General features: G+C 42.4%; 1 protein-coding gene across 13 annotated transcripts in view; it reads left to right on the plus strand.

The window, feature by feature from the left end:
- Window positions 1–15,902, plus strand: part of LOC124123066 (protein mono-ADP-ribosyltransferase PARP14-like) — a 102,290-nt gene that overhangs the window by 23,907 nt on the left and 62,481 nt on the right. For 11 of the 13 annotated variants that reach the window (XM_048388611.1, XM_048388620.1, XM_048388624.1 and 8 more), the window contains 4 exons: window positions 3,557–3,724; window positions 4,345–4,620; window positions 4,924–5,196; window positions 14,073–14,330. In XM_048388611.1, the coding sequence (XP_048244568.1) occupies window positions 3,557–3,724; window positions 4,345–4,620; window positions 4,924–5,196; window positions 14,073–14,330 (975 nt within the window). Of the gene's footprint in view, window positions 1–1,874; window positions 1,927–3,556; window positions 3,725–4,344; window positions 4,621–4,923; window positions 5,197–14,072; window positions 14,331–15,902 lie in introns of those variants that run through there. The other 2 variants (XM_048388622.1, XM_048388621.1) reach the window with 2 other exon arrangements.

Here is a 15,902-nt window from a genome sequence, read left to right on the forward strand (position 1 = left end):
TAGGTAGTAGGACTGGAGCAGGGTAGGTAGTAGGACTGGAACTGGAGCAGGGTAGGTAGTAGGGCTGGAACAGGGTAGGTAGTAGGTCTAGACTGTAGCAGGGTAGGTAATAGGGCTGGAACTGGAACAGGGTAGGTAGTAGGACTGCAACTGGAGCAGGGTAGGTTGTAGGGCTGGAACTGGAGCAGGGTAGGTAGTAGGGCTGGATCTGGAGCAGGGTAGGTAGTAGGTCTGGAGCAGGGTAGGTAGTAGGACTGGAGCAGGGTAGGTAGTAGGACTGGAACTGGAGCAGGGTAGGTAGTAGGGCTGGAGCAGGGTAGGTAGTAGGTCTAGACTGTAGCAGGGTAGGTAATAGGGCTGGAACTGGAACAGGGTAGGTAGTAGGACTGCAACTGGAGCAGGGTAGGTTGTAGGGCTGGAACTGGAGCAGGGTAGGTAGTAGGGCTGAAACTGGAGCAGGGTAGGTAGTAGGGCTGGAACTGGAGCAGGGTAGGTAGTAGGGCTGGAACAGGGTAGGTAGTAGGACTGGAACTGGAGCAGGGTAGGTAGTAGGGCTGGAACTGGAGCAGGGTAGGTAGTAGGTCTGGAACTGGAGCAGGGTAGGTAGTAGGGCTGGATCTGGAGCAGGGTAGGTAGTAGGTCTGGAGCAGGGTAGGTAGTAGGACTGGAGCAGGGTAGGTAGTAGGACTGGAACTGGAGCAGGGTAGGTAGTAGGGCTGGAACTGGAGCAGGGTAGGTAGTAGGTCTGGAACTGGAGCAGGGTAGGTAGTAGGGCTGGATCTGGAGCAGGGTAGGTAGTAGGTCTGGAGCAGGGTAGGTAGTAGGACTGGAGCAGGGTAGGTAGTAGGGCTGGAACTGGGGCAGTGTAGGTAGTAGGGCTGGAACTGGAGCAGGGTAGGTAGTAGGGCTGGATCTGGGGCAGGGTAGGTAGTAGGACTGGAGCAGGGTAGGTAGTAGGACTGGAACTGGAGCAGGGTAGGTAGTAGGGCTGGATCTGGAGCAGGGTAGGTAGTAGGGCTGGAACTGGGGCAGTGTAGGTAGTAGGGCTGGAACTGGGGCAGTGTAGGTAGTAGGGCTGGAGCAGGGTAGGTAGTAGGGCTGGAGCAGGGAAGGTAGTAGGGCTGGAACTGGGGCAGTGTAGGTAGTAGGGCTGGAACTGGGGCAGTGTAGGTAGTAGGGCTGGAACTGGGGCAGTGTAGGTAGTAGGGCTGGAGCAGGGTAGGTAGTAGGACTGGAACTGGAGCAGGGTAGGTAGTAGGGCTGGAACTGGAGCAGGGTTGGTAGTAGGGCTGGAACTGGAGCAGGGTAGGTAGTAGGGCTGGAACTGGAGCAGGGTAGTTAGTAGGGCTGGAACTGGAGCAGGGTAGGTAGTAGGGCTGGAACTGGAGCAGGGTAGGTAGTAGGGCTGGAGCAGGGTAGGTAGTAGGACTGGAACTGGAGCAGGGTTGGTAGTAGGGCTGGAACTGGAGCAGGGTAGGTAGTAGGGCTGGAACTGGAGCAGGGTAGTTAGTAGGGCTGGAACTGGAGCAGGGTAGGTAGTAGGGCTGGAACTGGAGCAGGGTAGGTAGTAGGGCTGGAGCAGGGTAGGTAGTAGGACTGGAACTGGAGCAGGGTAGGTAGTAGGACTGCAACTGGAGCAGGGTAGGTAGTAGGGCTGGAGCAGGGTAGGTAGTAGGGCTGGAACTGGAGCAGGGTAGGTAGTAGGGCTGGAACTGGAGCAGGGTAGGTAGTAGGGCTGGAACTGGAGCAGGGTAGGTAGTAGGGCTTGAACCAGAGCAGGGTAGGTAGTAGGACTGCAACTGGAGCAGGGTAGGTTGTAGGACTGCAACTGGAGCAGGGTAGGTTGTAGGGCTGGAACTGGAGCAGGGTAGGTAGTAGGGCTGAAACTGGAGGAAACACCTGGAAAAGCAAGGAAGGCAGATCAGGGTATGTCAACTGAAGGCTCTGACACAACAGGTAGAATCTATAGTCATCTGTGTGGGGATTCCAGGGTAGATGATTGAAGGTTGTAGAATATTACATTCTGTATTCAGTGTAATTGAGAATAATGCTGGTATGTAGTGCTGGTCCTATTGGCATGCTAGGTTTATCTGATATTTCTCTTCTGACATGTCTGATGAGACATAAAGTTCCTGTTAGTCATTGAAGTGTCATAATTATAGAGGCTAAACTTCATCCTTCATTATGTGATCTCTAATCAATTATTATAACTAACTAAGACTCATTCCATACTATTGCCACATTGTGAATTCCATTAGAAATACACTATGGAGGCTGCTTGGTGTTTGATCAAATTTGACCTCAAGTTACCATGATTGGCATAATTGGTTTTTTTCAACCACACGCTTATGACAGTTGTTGGTGACTTCATACCTTACCTGTGAAGATCCGGGGTAGAATAGGTCTTCAGCAACCCATGCTTGCTGTAAAAGGCGACTATGCTTGTTGTAAGAGGCGACTAACAGGATCGGGTGGTCAGGCTCGCTGACTATGTTGATGCATGTCATGGATCTCAGTTGCGTGGATCGATGCTCATGATGTCAATCACTGGATTGTCTGGTTCAGACTCTATTATTTTAAAGAATGCCATCATATAGCTGTAATATTGCTGAGTGCGGCATTAAACAACAAACCAACCAACATACCTTATGAACCTACTATATAACTCCATCGATTTGTTTGTAAACAGAAAATCAGAAATACTGGGATACACAATAACTTGAAAATCTGTGATTAGCATTTGAAGATTTAAGATGCATGAATATTCGTCTTAATTGTGAAGACTTTTGAGTGACCTCAGTATGAAGTCCATGTCACTTGATCTCACATAGGAAACATGACTCAAGTTTTGAGAGGTTTTCATTTAATTCATAAAAAGTCAAAAACATTTTCCAATCACTGAAGATGAAGATTGAAAGTAGATAACTAAACACACCTGTCATATCTCATGGTTATGTCAAATGTCAAGATCACTTTGAAGGTCATTCACAATTGACTTGTAAATTGTTTCACTCAGAAAATATTGTCATAAAAATGCACTTGGAAATATTTTAACTATATATATTGCCAAAGATTAAAGGTCAAGGTCGTGGCCCTGCTTTCAACAACATAAGAGATCAAAGATGAATATAGATTATAAGTTGTAGCAGGATCACAAGGGGTACATGGGGTTTTATGTGTCCCGCGTTAGAGTTTGTACCACGAGCCGGAGAACAGCTGCTCGATAAAGCTGAGGTTAGCTTGCGCTATGTCACTTGACATCCATTGGCTCGGAAAAAGCATGCAGCTTTTCGATTTGAAGTGGGGTGTAAAGGTTTTATTCTGTCTCTCAGAAATACACATGCAGCCTGTAGTGCTCGTGGTGGGGTATAAGAGATTTATTCCCCTGCTGAGAAATTCATTACCCTCCAAGGCACTTTACACAGTATTTTATCATGATCATGTGGACCAATCAGATCTCATCATTCTGACGTGGAGGTTTGATAAAGATATTTGTAAGGTCGTGAGGCTATTCTAAACCATATTGTGCTACACAAGTGCCTTTGTATATTTCCAGAAATCACTCCATGTTACAAAATTGAAGTGAAAGGACTACCTGCCTCCCTCAGCAATGACAGCATCAGTCTGTACTTCGAGAACCGCCGCAGATCGGGAGGGGGGCCTGTTGTCAATGTGATTAACAGAGAAGATGGAACAGCCGTGGTGGAGTTTGCACGTCCAGATGGTAGGGTATAGATACAAGGGACTGGCATGTACCCCATGTAGGCCTTGGTTTCAGCAGTACGAGAACAGGACAGAGCAGTAAACCTAACTTGTCTTGTTTCATGCTTATTGGGACAAATGTACTAAACAATAAAAGTTAGGGATCGTGAGGATTCTTGAGGATATTTTTATGAAATTATGTGCTCAGTTTTCTCAAAAAAAGGTATTCATGATCCTTAACTGTTTTTGTTCAGTTTAATTATATGATTCTTGATGTTTTATATTCTGTAGATATGTGACCCAAACAAAACACACATGTGTTTGTATACTTGATGCAGACATCATAGATAATCGATCTGTTTCAGAATGTAGAATGATAACTGTTCAATATTTCCTCATTTAATGCATACAGATTTGCTGCAACTCTTTTGGAAACTTTTATCAGCATCTGGGATGCTACAATAAATGAGCCCTTTTTTTATTGTGACTTTTGTGAGGAGAGAACAGAAAAAGAGTCCGTTTGAGGATATTTAAGTCCCTGTTACACATGTGTCTGCTAGCCATCAACCAAGAAAATGACAAAACAGACGCAAATTATAAATGCAAATTAGTAATGGTTTAATATTGATGTGTGATTTGTAGCTGTGGAGAGAGTGTTGAAGGAGACGCACACAATATCAGGCACCTGTATTCAAGTGAGTCGATTCACACCAGTGATGCTTCAGTCTGAGGTCTCCACAACATGTGATACTGCTGCTTTAACACCAGACACTGTCAGGGTCTCAGGATGTGCAGGCATATCTGATCATGTCCTAGAGATGTATTTTGAAAGAAGGGAGAAGAGTGGAGGAGGAGAAGTGAAATATGTTAAAAGAAGAGAGGAGAATGTGGCACTTGTCACATTTAAAGACCCAGGAGGTAAACTGTATTGGTATGACACCTTGTGTCTTGTGTCACTGGGTCTGGAGGAGTTGACCACTAACTGTTTCTTTTAAAGAATAATGACTTTTCCATTTTGACATATGTGATAATGTCCATTGGTGTTGCATAATTATATGACTGTAAGATTATTTAAAGTGACATTACCACACACATAATGTCTATCCATAAGATAGCAACCATGAGAAACAGACGGCATCCACTTTTGTTTTTCATGCCACTCATTAACAAGGAGGGGACATTTTTACTGTAACAACTTGTCTTTGTCATGTTTATTTGAAGATGCCAAGAGAGTGTTAGAGAAGGGATCTCACAAGATTCAAGGGATGGATGTTAAAGTCACCCTGTACAAACCCAAGCCACCAACACCACCCCCTGAAGAAGAAGTTCCTCTTGTCTTACCAGACACGATCATAGTGATAGGCTGTAGAGGAATCTTGGATGATGTCCTGGAGATGTACTTTGAGAGCAAGAAGAAGAGTGGAGGAGGAGACGTGAAATCCATGGAGAGAAGAGAGGAGGATGTGGTCCTTGTTACATTTGAGGACCCTGAATGTAAGTTCACACCATGCAACAATTCTTGGGTCTGAGGATCCGGAACAGAAATAGAGGTTATCACGCGAGTGTGTTTGGGGATGGTAAATATCCTGCATTAGGAATAAACATTGTATTTAGCGAGCCTTGGCGAGCTAAATACATAGTGTTTATTCCTAATACAGGATATTTACCATCCCCAAACACACAAGCGTGATAACCTCTTTATCATATAATGTCATTCTTTAATTCTGTGCTTCAAAATCGCTTTTCCTCACTCACATACATAACCGAAACATTGCGAGTTTTTCTGGAATGCACGCATTAATATTTATTACGTCACAGGGTAAGTGATGTGTCAGTCGGACAGTGACAGTAGCCAATATAGTTCCAACTGAAATCTGTTTCTTATACAGTGGCGAAGCAACATATACGCAAAACAACAATTGTTTTTAATTGCCTTTCGCGGCAATCCATCTGTCTGTCCGCTAGAGTAACTGCCCTTTGTCAAAGGGAAGCTACTCTAACCCTAGTCTATGAGACGTCACGGTTCACACCATGCAACAACTCTTGGGTCTGAGGATCCAGAACAGCAACAACATTTATTGGCTTATTAACTGATGTTTTTACTCTTAAACAAATTAAATCCTTTCATGAAACAAACCGACAGTTTACCCAAATACATAGAACTCATTGCAAATCAACACCTGCCATCATGCCTCATTAAGATCGACCAGGCCAAATTTGGAAGCAGCCTAGACATTTGTTTGTTTTTTGACAGATGTTTTTACTTCTGGATAAGATCAAGACTGAAATTAAATCCTTGTCATGAAACACCCTCTCAATACCCCCAAATGTAAAGAACTCATTGGAAATCAACACCATTCGTCAGCCATACCAAGGTTGGAAGTAAAGCCTGCCTCCACACATGTGGTTGACAGTCTGGAGTGTGGAGTGAGGCTATATTAGTAAAGCCTACCTCCACACACGTGGTTGACAGTCTTGAGTGTGGAGTGGGGCTATATTAGTAAAGCCTACCTCCACACATGTGGTTGACAGTCTGGAGCGTGGAGTGAGGCTATATTAGTAAAGCCTGCCTCCACACACATGGTTGACAGTCTGGAGTGTGGAGTGAGGCTATATTAGTAAAGCCTGCCTCCACACACGTGGTTGACAGTCTGGAGTGTGGAGTGGGGCTATATTAGTAAAGCCTGCCTCCACACATGTGGTTGACTGTCTGGAGTGTAGAGCGGGGCTATATTAGTAAAGCCTGCCTCCACACACGTGGTTGACAGTCTGGAGTGTGGAGTGAAGCTATATTAGTAAAGCCTGCCTCCACACATGTGGTTGACTGTCTGGAGTGTAGAGTGGGGCTATATTAGTAAAGCCTGCCTCCACACACGTGGTTGACAGTCTGGAGTGTGGAGTGAGGCTATATTAGTAAAGCCTGCCTCCACACACATGGTTGACAGTCTGGAGTGTGGAGTGAGGCTATATTAGTAAAGCCTACCTCCACACATGTGGTTGACAGTCTGGAGCGTGGAGTGAGGCTATATTAGTAAAGCCTGCCTCCACACACATGGTTGACAGTCTGGAGTGTGGAGTGAGGCTATATTAGTAAAGCCTGCCTCCACACACATGTGGTTGACAGTCTGGAGTGTGGAGTGGGGCTATATTAGTAAAGCCTGCCTCCATACACATGGTTGACAGTCTGGAGCGTGGAGTGAGGCTATATTAGTAAAGCCTGCCTCCACACACATGGTTGACAGTCTGGAGTGTGGAGTGAGGCTATATTAGTAAAGCCTACCTCCACACACATGTGGTTGACAGTCTGGAGTGTGGAGTGGGGCTATATTAGTAAAGCCTGCCTCCACACATGTGGTTGACTGTCTGGAGTGTGGAGTGGGGCTATATTAGTAAAGCCTGCCTCCACACACGTGGTTGACAGTCTGGAGTGTGGAGTGAAGCTATATTAGTAAAGCCTGCCTCCACACATGTGGTTGACTGTCTGGAGTGTAGAGTGGGGCTATATTAGTAAAGCCTGCCTCCACACACGTGGTTGACAGTCTGGAGTGTGGAGTGAGGCTATATTAGTAAAGCCTGCCTCCACACACATGGTTGACAGTCTGGAGTGTGGAGTGAGGCTATATTAGTAAAGCCTACCTCCACACATGTGGTTGACAGTCTGGAGCGTGGAGTGAGGCTATATTAGTAAAGCCTGCCTCCACACACATGGTTGACAGTCTGGAGTGTGGAGTGAGGCTATATTAGTAAAGCCTGCCTCCACACACATGTGGTTGACAGTCTGGAGTGTGGAGTGGGGCTATATTAGTAAAGCCTGCCTCCATACACATGGTTGACTGTCTGGAGTGTGGAGTGAGACTATATTAGTAAAGCCTGCCTCCACACATGTGGTTGACTGTCTGGAGTGTAGAGTGGGGCTATATTAGTAAAGCCTGCCTCCACACACGTGGTTGACAGTCTGGAGTGTGGAGTGAGGCTATATTAGTAAAGCCTACCTCCACACACTTGGTTGACAGTCTGGAGCAGGGGTCCGGAAACCGTCATATGCGCCGGACATGTCCGATTGGGAATCTCAAATGTCCGTTTTAAAATATTGCTTACCGGACATTTTAAAAAGTATTGTCCGGACATTCTTAAATTTTGACCGGACATGATCAACAGTTAGGACTGAGCAGTTTCTGTCTGCAGTTGCAACACAATGAAGATTAACTACACTGACAAGCTTTGTTTGTTTTGATTGCTGTAAATACATCGTACCTACATGATAGTCCAATCGGTCAATCACTGTAATAGGCAATAAACTGAGTTGACACTGATTAATTGAGGATTAATTACTGAGAAAATCTTGTTAATTTGAGTGAAAGGTGTTTACAACTGTACATTAATACCTTGCATCATCGATGTACCTCATTATCCTCACACTGCTACGATACGTAACCTCAAACAAGAAGAGAAAGCGTGACGACAGCCAGTCGACCGATGCAGATCAGTCGAGCGGATCTGCAAAACCCTCAAAGTCTGGACGATCATTTTGTAAGTCGTGGCTAACGGCTTTCACTTGGTTGACATACAATGAGGATTTGCAGATTTTATTTTTTTCAGTAGCTAGTCGTATATTGAATCTTGATTGACCGCCATTTTGCTTTCTCGGACGATCGATATCCAATTTTTTTATGGTCAATAATTAAGTACAGATGAAAAAAGTATTCAAATAACTATTGCTATCAACGATATTTTAGTATTTGTGATTAAATTATCTGTCTTGTTTTTAAAAAAATCTTAAGTTTAAAAAAACACTTTTCCCGTGAGGTCACGTGATAACCAAATGTGGGATAATAGTCTCGATCCAAATGTTACAACGCGTACACTTGAGCAGACTCATGAATATAACTCATGAATATTAATTAGATCGTTCACTACGTTAATAGATCGTTATTATAACAGAAACAAACGTATGTTTTCCATGTAAATCTAAAATGATATTATTTGTTATTAATTGTCCGGTGAATTAAACAATTTAAATTGAAACAATTCATAATTCATCATATTATGAATACGTAAACTTGTAATGTGTGTGAAAAGTCGTACTAAAATACGCTATTTGAAGGGGGCGTGGCCTAAATGCAAATGTCCGATTGGGATTTTAAATTTTCCGGACCCCTGGTCTGGAGTGTGGAGTGAGGCTATATTAGTAAAGCCTACCTCCACACACGTGGTTGACAGTCTGGAGTGTGGTGTGAGGCTATATTAGTAAAGCCTGCCTCCACACACATGGTTGACAGTCTGGAGTGTGGAGTGAGGCTATATTAGTAAAGCCTACCTCCACACATGTGGTTGACAGTCTGGAGCGTGGAGTGAGGCTATATTAGTAAAGCCTGCCTCCACACACATGGTTGACAGTCTGGAGTGTGGAGTGAGGCTATATTAGTAAAGCCTGCCTCCACACACATGTGGTTGACAGTCTGGAGTGTGGAGTGGGGCTATATTAGTAAAGCCTGCCTCCATACACATGGTTGACAGTCTGGAGCGTGGAGTGAGGCTATATTAGTAAAGCCTGCCTCCACACACATGGTTGACAGTCTGGAGTGTGGAGTGAGGCTATATTAGTAAAGCCTACCTCCACACACATGTGGTTGACAGTCTGGAGTGTGGAGTGGGGCTATATTAGTAAAGCCTGCCTCCACACATGTGGTTGACTGTCTGGAGTGTGGAGTGGGGCTATATTAGTAAAGCCTGCCTCCACACACGTGGTTGACAGTCTGGAGTGTGGAGTGAAGCTATATTAGTAAAGCCTGCCTCCACACATGTGGTTGACTGTCTGGAGTGTAGAGTGGGGCTATATTAGTAAAGCCTGCCTCCACACACGTGGTTGACAGTCTGGAGTGTGGAGTGAGGCTATATTAGTAAAGCCTGCCTCCACACACATGGTTGACAGTCTGGAGTGTGGAGTGAGGCTATATTAGTAAAGCCTACCTCCACACATGTGGTTGACAGTCTGGAGCGTGGAGTGAGGCTATATTAGTAAAGCCTGCCTCCACACACATGGTTGACAGTCTGGAGTGTGGAGTGAGGCTATATTAGTAAAGCCTGCCTCCACACACATGTGGTTGACAGTCTGGAGTGTGGAGTGGGGCTATATTAGTAAAGCCTGCCTCCATACACATGGTTGACTGTCTGGAGTGTGGAGTGAGACTATATTAGTAAAGCCTGCCTCCACACATGTGGTTGACTGTCTGGAGTGTAGAGTGGGGCTATATTAGTAAAGCCTGCCTCCACACACGTGGTTGACAGTCTGGAGTGTGGAGTGAGGCTATATTAGTAAAGCCTACCTCCACACACTTGGTTGACAGTCTGGAGCAGGGGTCCGGAAACCGTCATATGCGCCGGACATGTCCGATTGGGAATCTCAAATGTCCGTTTTAAAATATTGCTTACCGGACATTTTAAAAAGTATTGTCCGGACATTCTTAAATTTTGACCGGACATGATCAACAGTTAGGACTGAGCAGTTTCTGTCTGCAGTTGCAACACAATGAAGATTAACTACACTGACAAGCTTTGTTTGTTTTGATTGCTGTAAATACATCGTACCTACATGATAGTCCAATCGGTCAATCACTGTAATAGGCAATAAACTCAGTTGACACTGATTAATTGAGGATTAATTACTGAGAAAATCTTGTTAATTTGAGTGAAAGGTGTTTACAACTGTACATTAATACCTTGCATCATCGATGTACCTCATTATCCTCACACTGCTACGATACGTAACCTCAAACAAGAAGAGAAAGCGTGACGACAGCCAGTCGACCGATGCAGATCAGTCGAGCGGATCTGCAAAACCCTCAAAGTCTGGACGATCATTTTGTAAGTCGTGGCTAATGGCTTTCACTTGGTTGACATACAATGAGGATTTGCAGATTTTATTTTTTTCAGTAGCTAGTCGTATATTGAATCTTGATTGACCGCCATTTTGCTTTCTCGGACGATCGATATCCAATTTTTTTATGGTCAATAATTAAGTACAGATGAAAAAAGTATTCAAATAACTATTGCTATCAACGATATTTTAGTATTTGTGATTAAATTATCTGTCTTGTTTTTAAAAAAATCTTAAGTTTAAAAAAACACTTTTCCCGTGAGGTCACGTGATAACCAAATATGGGATAATAGTCTCGATCCAAATGTTACAACGCGTACACTTGAGCAGACTCATGAATATAACTCATGAATATTAATTAGACCGTTCACTACGTTAATAGATCGTTATTATAACAGAAACAAACGTATGTTTTCCATGTAAATCTAAAATGATATTATTTGTTATTAATTGTCCGGTGAATTAAACAATTTAAATTGAAACAATTCATAATTCATCATATTATGAATACGTAAACTTGTAATGTGTGTGAAAAGTCGTACTAAAATACGCTATTTGAAGGGGGCGTGGCCTAAATGCAAATGTCCGATTGGGATTTTAAATTTTCCGGACCCCTGGTCTGGAGTGTGGAGTGAGGCTATATTAGTAAAGCCTACCTCCACACACGTGGTTGACAGTCTGGAGTGTGGTGTGAGGCTATATTAGTAAAGCCTGCCTCCACACACATTATGGACAGTCTGGAGTGTGGAGTGAGGCTATATTAATAAAGCCTGCCTCCACACACGTGGTTGACAGTCTGGAGTGTGGAGTGAGGCTATATTAGTAAAGCCTGCCTCCACACACATGTGGTTGACAGTCTGGAGTGTGGAGTGAGGCTATATTAGTAAAGCCTGCCTCCACACACACGTGGTTGACAGTCTGGAGTGTGGACTGAGGCTATATTAGTAAAGCCTACCTCCACACACTTGGTTGACAGTCTGGAGTGTGGAGTGAGACTATATTAGTAAAGCCTACCTCCACACACGTGGTTGACAGTCTGGAGTGTGGATTGGGGCTATATTAGCAACTCAATTGATTCACTGCAAATTCATTCTGCCATACTTTGGTGATATTTTCACACATACCTGATTACACTGATGTGATAAGCATCCCAATGCGTGCAATGTGAATTGGTCCTTTTATTTATATGTATTCATAGTTCACAAAATCCAACTTTCTAAGGGATACTAGATACCAGATTCCACCAGTCCCTCTGGTGTATACTGACTATGATGTATTAGAGGTAGGGTACTCGCAAGAATTATCTTTCAATAGTTATCATTGTGTATAATTTTCAAGAATACTACCTCTGTTACATCAGGAATTAATCCATCCCGCCTTTCTCCCAAATATCTGCATCTAGTTGATGAGGGTTATGGGTTGAAAGAAGTGAGGAGTTCCTCCCTTGCACATGCGCAGAGGCATTTCTTACTAGGGATAGGATTTCCCTCACAACTGTAACATAATTATGTTGGCAGTGAAGAGGACGTCTGTTGAAAATTTATTAAAATTTGTAGCGTGGTTCTCAGCATGAACAGGAAGTTCTAGCTATGATGTCATAGAGGTACTGGTCATTGACCAGTTATAGCAATTTTTTTCATGTTATTTCTGAAATATTCTGTGAACAAAGTTAACTGTGCAAAAAACTTTGGTTTGTGTGAAACTAGGAACAAATGCACATATTTCTGTCCATGGAATAAAAAATCAGAAGATTTCCGTTATAATGCGACGACAGGAAATCAAGACAGTAGAAATTGGTATTTCCCATCGACAAACTGTACTAGTTATCTCCATCATCTACCGTATATCGCTGTGTATAAGGCGACCCCCCTGTACATGCCTTCAAAATCAACCCAAAATCCTATACTCCGTGTATAAGGCGACCTGGAATGAAGCACATCACAAGTACTTACTTACTTACTTACTTTAGAGATTTAACGTGCGCTTTCCGACTGATGCGTATTTCGCACACGGGCCCGGCCAGGCCATTTAATGTGTTTCTGAAAGGGGCGAAAGTGGTCTGTGCAACCCAAGAGGGGGGTTTAGGGGTTGCTTATATAGAATTTGGGAATTTTGAGATTTGGAATAGATGCCAATGGGGTTGGGGAGGAGAACTAAGGGAGCTGGGTATGGTGGATGTTTGTTTGTTTATTTGATTTTGATTTGGTAGGTTATTGTGTTTTTAGATGCGTTTTATTAGTTTTTATTAAGAATACGCCTAAGGCCTTGAAGTTTTCTAGTTTATTTTGTGGGTTTAGTATTGCTTCTAGAGTGAGAGCCTTGTTTAGATTGAGGGTGGCTTGTAATGCGGTTCGATGTGTTAGGTAGTGTGTGCAGTGGATGAGTGCATGTTCTGGGGTTTCTGGTTGTTTGCAGTGTGGGCAGTTACCTGTAGTGTGTTTTTTAATTTTTTTTAGGTGGTTATTTAGGTTGGTGTGTCCTGTTTGGAGTTTAGTGATTACTCTGTCGATTTTTTTTTGATGGATGGAGAATTTTTGGTTTGGTTAGTGGTTTGCTGAGCACTTTTTTGATTTGGCTATTTGAGTTTAGATATAGGTTATGCCATTTTTTGGTGATTTTTTGCTTGTTTACACTTTTAATTTCTGATTTTGAGATGGGTAAGTTTAAGCTTATTTCTGGGATTTTGAGGGATAGTTTAGCTGCTTTATCGGCGTTTTCATTCCGGTATATTCCTACGTGGGCGGGTATCCACAAGAAGGTTATTTGTTTGCCTGCCTACATCACAAGTGCGCACACAAACCTTATATATGCAATAAAAATATGTTTAGCTTGCGTTGTTTTTTTTCTACAATGATAGGTCACGTGTGTAACTCCAGCACACGTCGCCATTTTGTGTATACACGGTACGACACCAAATTGGTGCCCGTAAAATAAAATTCATTTATGAAGTCATTACATATAAGAGACAATGGTGAGTAATTTAATCGCCAATTAACTATTTTGTAACTAACTAGGCTTATGTTTGCTTCACATTCAGCGTGTTTATTCCACAATCACATGTACACACCGTCTCCAACACTTGTTAATACAACTGTAAAAACAGCGGGAATTGATTTCAGCTTCACCGGTTATCACATGTTAGGTCACAAGTGCAATATGCAAATGCTTACCGGTACTTCCGGCTCTCTACTCACGGATGTTGATTGTTTTACCGTGTCAGGTGGTTTGACAATCTGCATCGAGGCGAGGGTCATTTCAACTTTATTTGCAGAAATTATTAAACTTTATTCAAGGAAAATGTTTATGTATGGAAAAAGGTATTGGAACAGTTATTTAGGACGAAATGCGAAGTGATAACTGGTCGCTAGCTAGTAGTATTCTTAGAATTATATACAATGAAAACTATTGTTAGAGTATGGAATGCTGCAAAAATCAATCTAAAGAAGCACTAGGGTACTTATTGTAAAGATATGTGTGTCTCCTTTACTTGAAGATGTCAAGAGAGTGTTAGAGAAGGGATCTCACAAGATTCAAGGGATGGATGTTGAAGTCACCCTGTACAAACCCAGGCCACCAACTCCACCACCTGTTGTCTCACCAGACACGATTATAGTGACAGGATGTGGAGGAATCTCGGATGTATTCCTGGAGATGTACTTTGAGAGCAGGAAGAAGAGTGGAGGAGGAGACGTGAAATCCATGGAGAGAACAGAAGAGGATGTGGTCCTTGTTACATTTGAGGACCCTGAAGGTAAGTTCACACCATGCAACAATTCTTGGGTCTGAGGATCCAGAACAGCCACAACATTTATTAGCTTATTAACTGATGTTTTTACTCTTAAACAAATTAAATCCTTTTCATGAAACAAAACCGACAGTATTCCCAAATACATAGAACTCATTGCAAATCAACACCTGCCATCATGCCTCATTGAGATCGACCAGGCCAAAGTTGGAAGCAGAAACTGTCTTTCCTTGCTCAACACACATGGTTGATAGTGTTATCAACTTAAAGTTTTTACTGCGCATTCAGCCCAATGCACTTTGTGATCATTTGTGAAATATGGATTACGAAATGAGTCCCCTTTAGATACCATTATTTTACCTTGCCTTTACCTGACTAATATCCATACTAATTGCTTATCTCATTTCATTTTGAAAAGCGTAGTGGAAACTTCTGTGCTGTGTTCCCCAAGAGCAGAAAAACATCTTGTCCGAACGCACCCCACAGCCGGAAGCACTTGACCAAGCCATTCCTCTCGTCACTCTCTCTATTTCGTGCCTGGGTGGTTTGGGCTAAATTTCTGTGCTCTCTTAATCCAAGCCATCCTATCAAAATTATTAGGTTTTTTAAATTCTTTTGCTTGGATTACATTCTTCAAACTTTTCTTCATCATACTAGAACTTTATTTTGCTACTTTGGCTTAAACTTTTCTACGTTTTGGGTTTAAAGTTTGCCTTATTTGTATGTTAAGATTTTATGATATCTGGTGCTTGCGTGTTTCAATTAGAAGATAAATACTATGTGTGTGTCTATTTCCGGGATTTTATTGAGTATTTGCATCTTGGAAATTCATCTCGAGACCCGAAAGCGTTCATACGAACCCTGAATCAACGAAAGTCCCCTCGTAAAATCCCGCGCACTGTTGACAGTCAACACGCCATTTTGTAAAATTCGGTCACCGGTAATGATGTCAAACTTCAACATATTTGTTGTACATATTTGGTAATTTCTCTGAGGTGAAGGTCCTTGAATGAAAGTACACACGATCATTGTTAACTGCTTTTTACTGTTTCATGATGTAGATCTTGCATATCTTTTGTACATTTTTTTCACACAATTAATTTCACTTTGGATATTAATCAATGTTCAATATGATATCATATGTAGATATAGGCCACAACATATATGAACGTTTGATAATCTCCTGTTTGTTTGAACAATGTTCACATATGAAGTTGATAAGTTTATAGTGTCCTATACGATATTTCTTAAATTTGAACAAGTGTACATGTGACAGGTACATTTACATTTCATCTTGTATGTATTTCTAGGGAGTGTAATAGTCAATATTATAAGTGAATATAAATACTGTCCATGAATAGCCATTTCATTTTATTTTATAACTAAAACTGACGATATAACTTAACCAAAATCGATATTTTTTTTCGTTAAATTATATGCACACATTTCTTGGAGAATTGGCTTGGTCTTGCATTTTTTTATGCCGTTTGATATACAGAACAGTGATATCTCAGGATTCGCCAGGAGCGCGTTAGTCGCTATGGTGATTGTGATTTTGGTAATTATTTCATTGTAATT

This window comes from Haliotis rufescens, unplaced genomic scaffold, assembly GCF_023055435.1.
Source record: "Haliotis rufescens isolate VD_foot unplaced genomic scaffold, xgHalRufe1.0.p SCAF_75, whole genome shotgun sequence".
Classification (NCBI taxonomy): domain Eukaryota; kingdom Metazoa; phylum Mollusca; class Gastropoda; order Lepetellida; family Haliotidae; genus Haliotis; species Haliotis rufescens.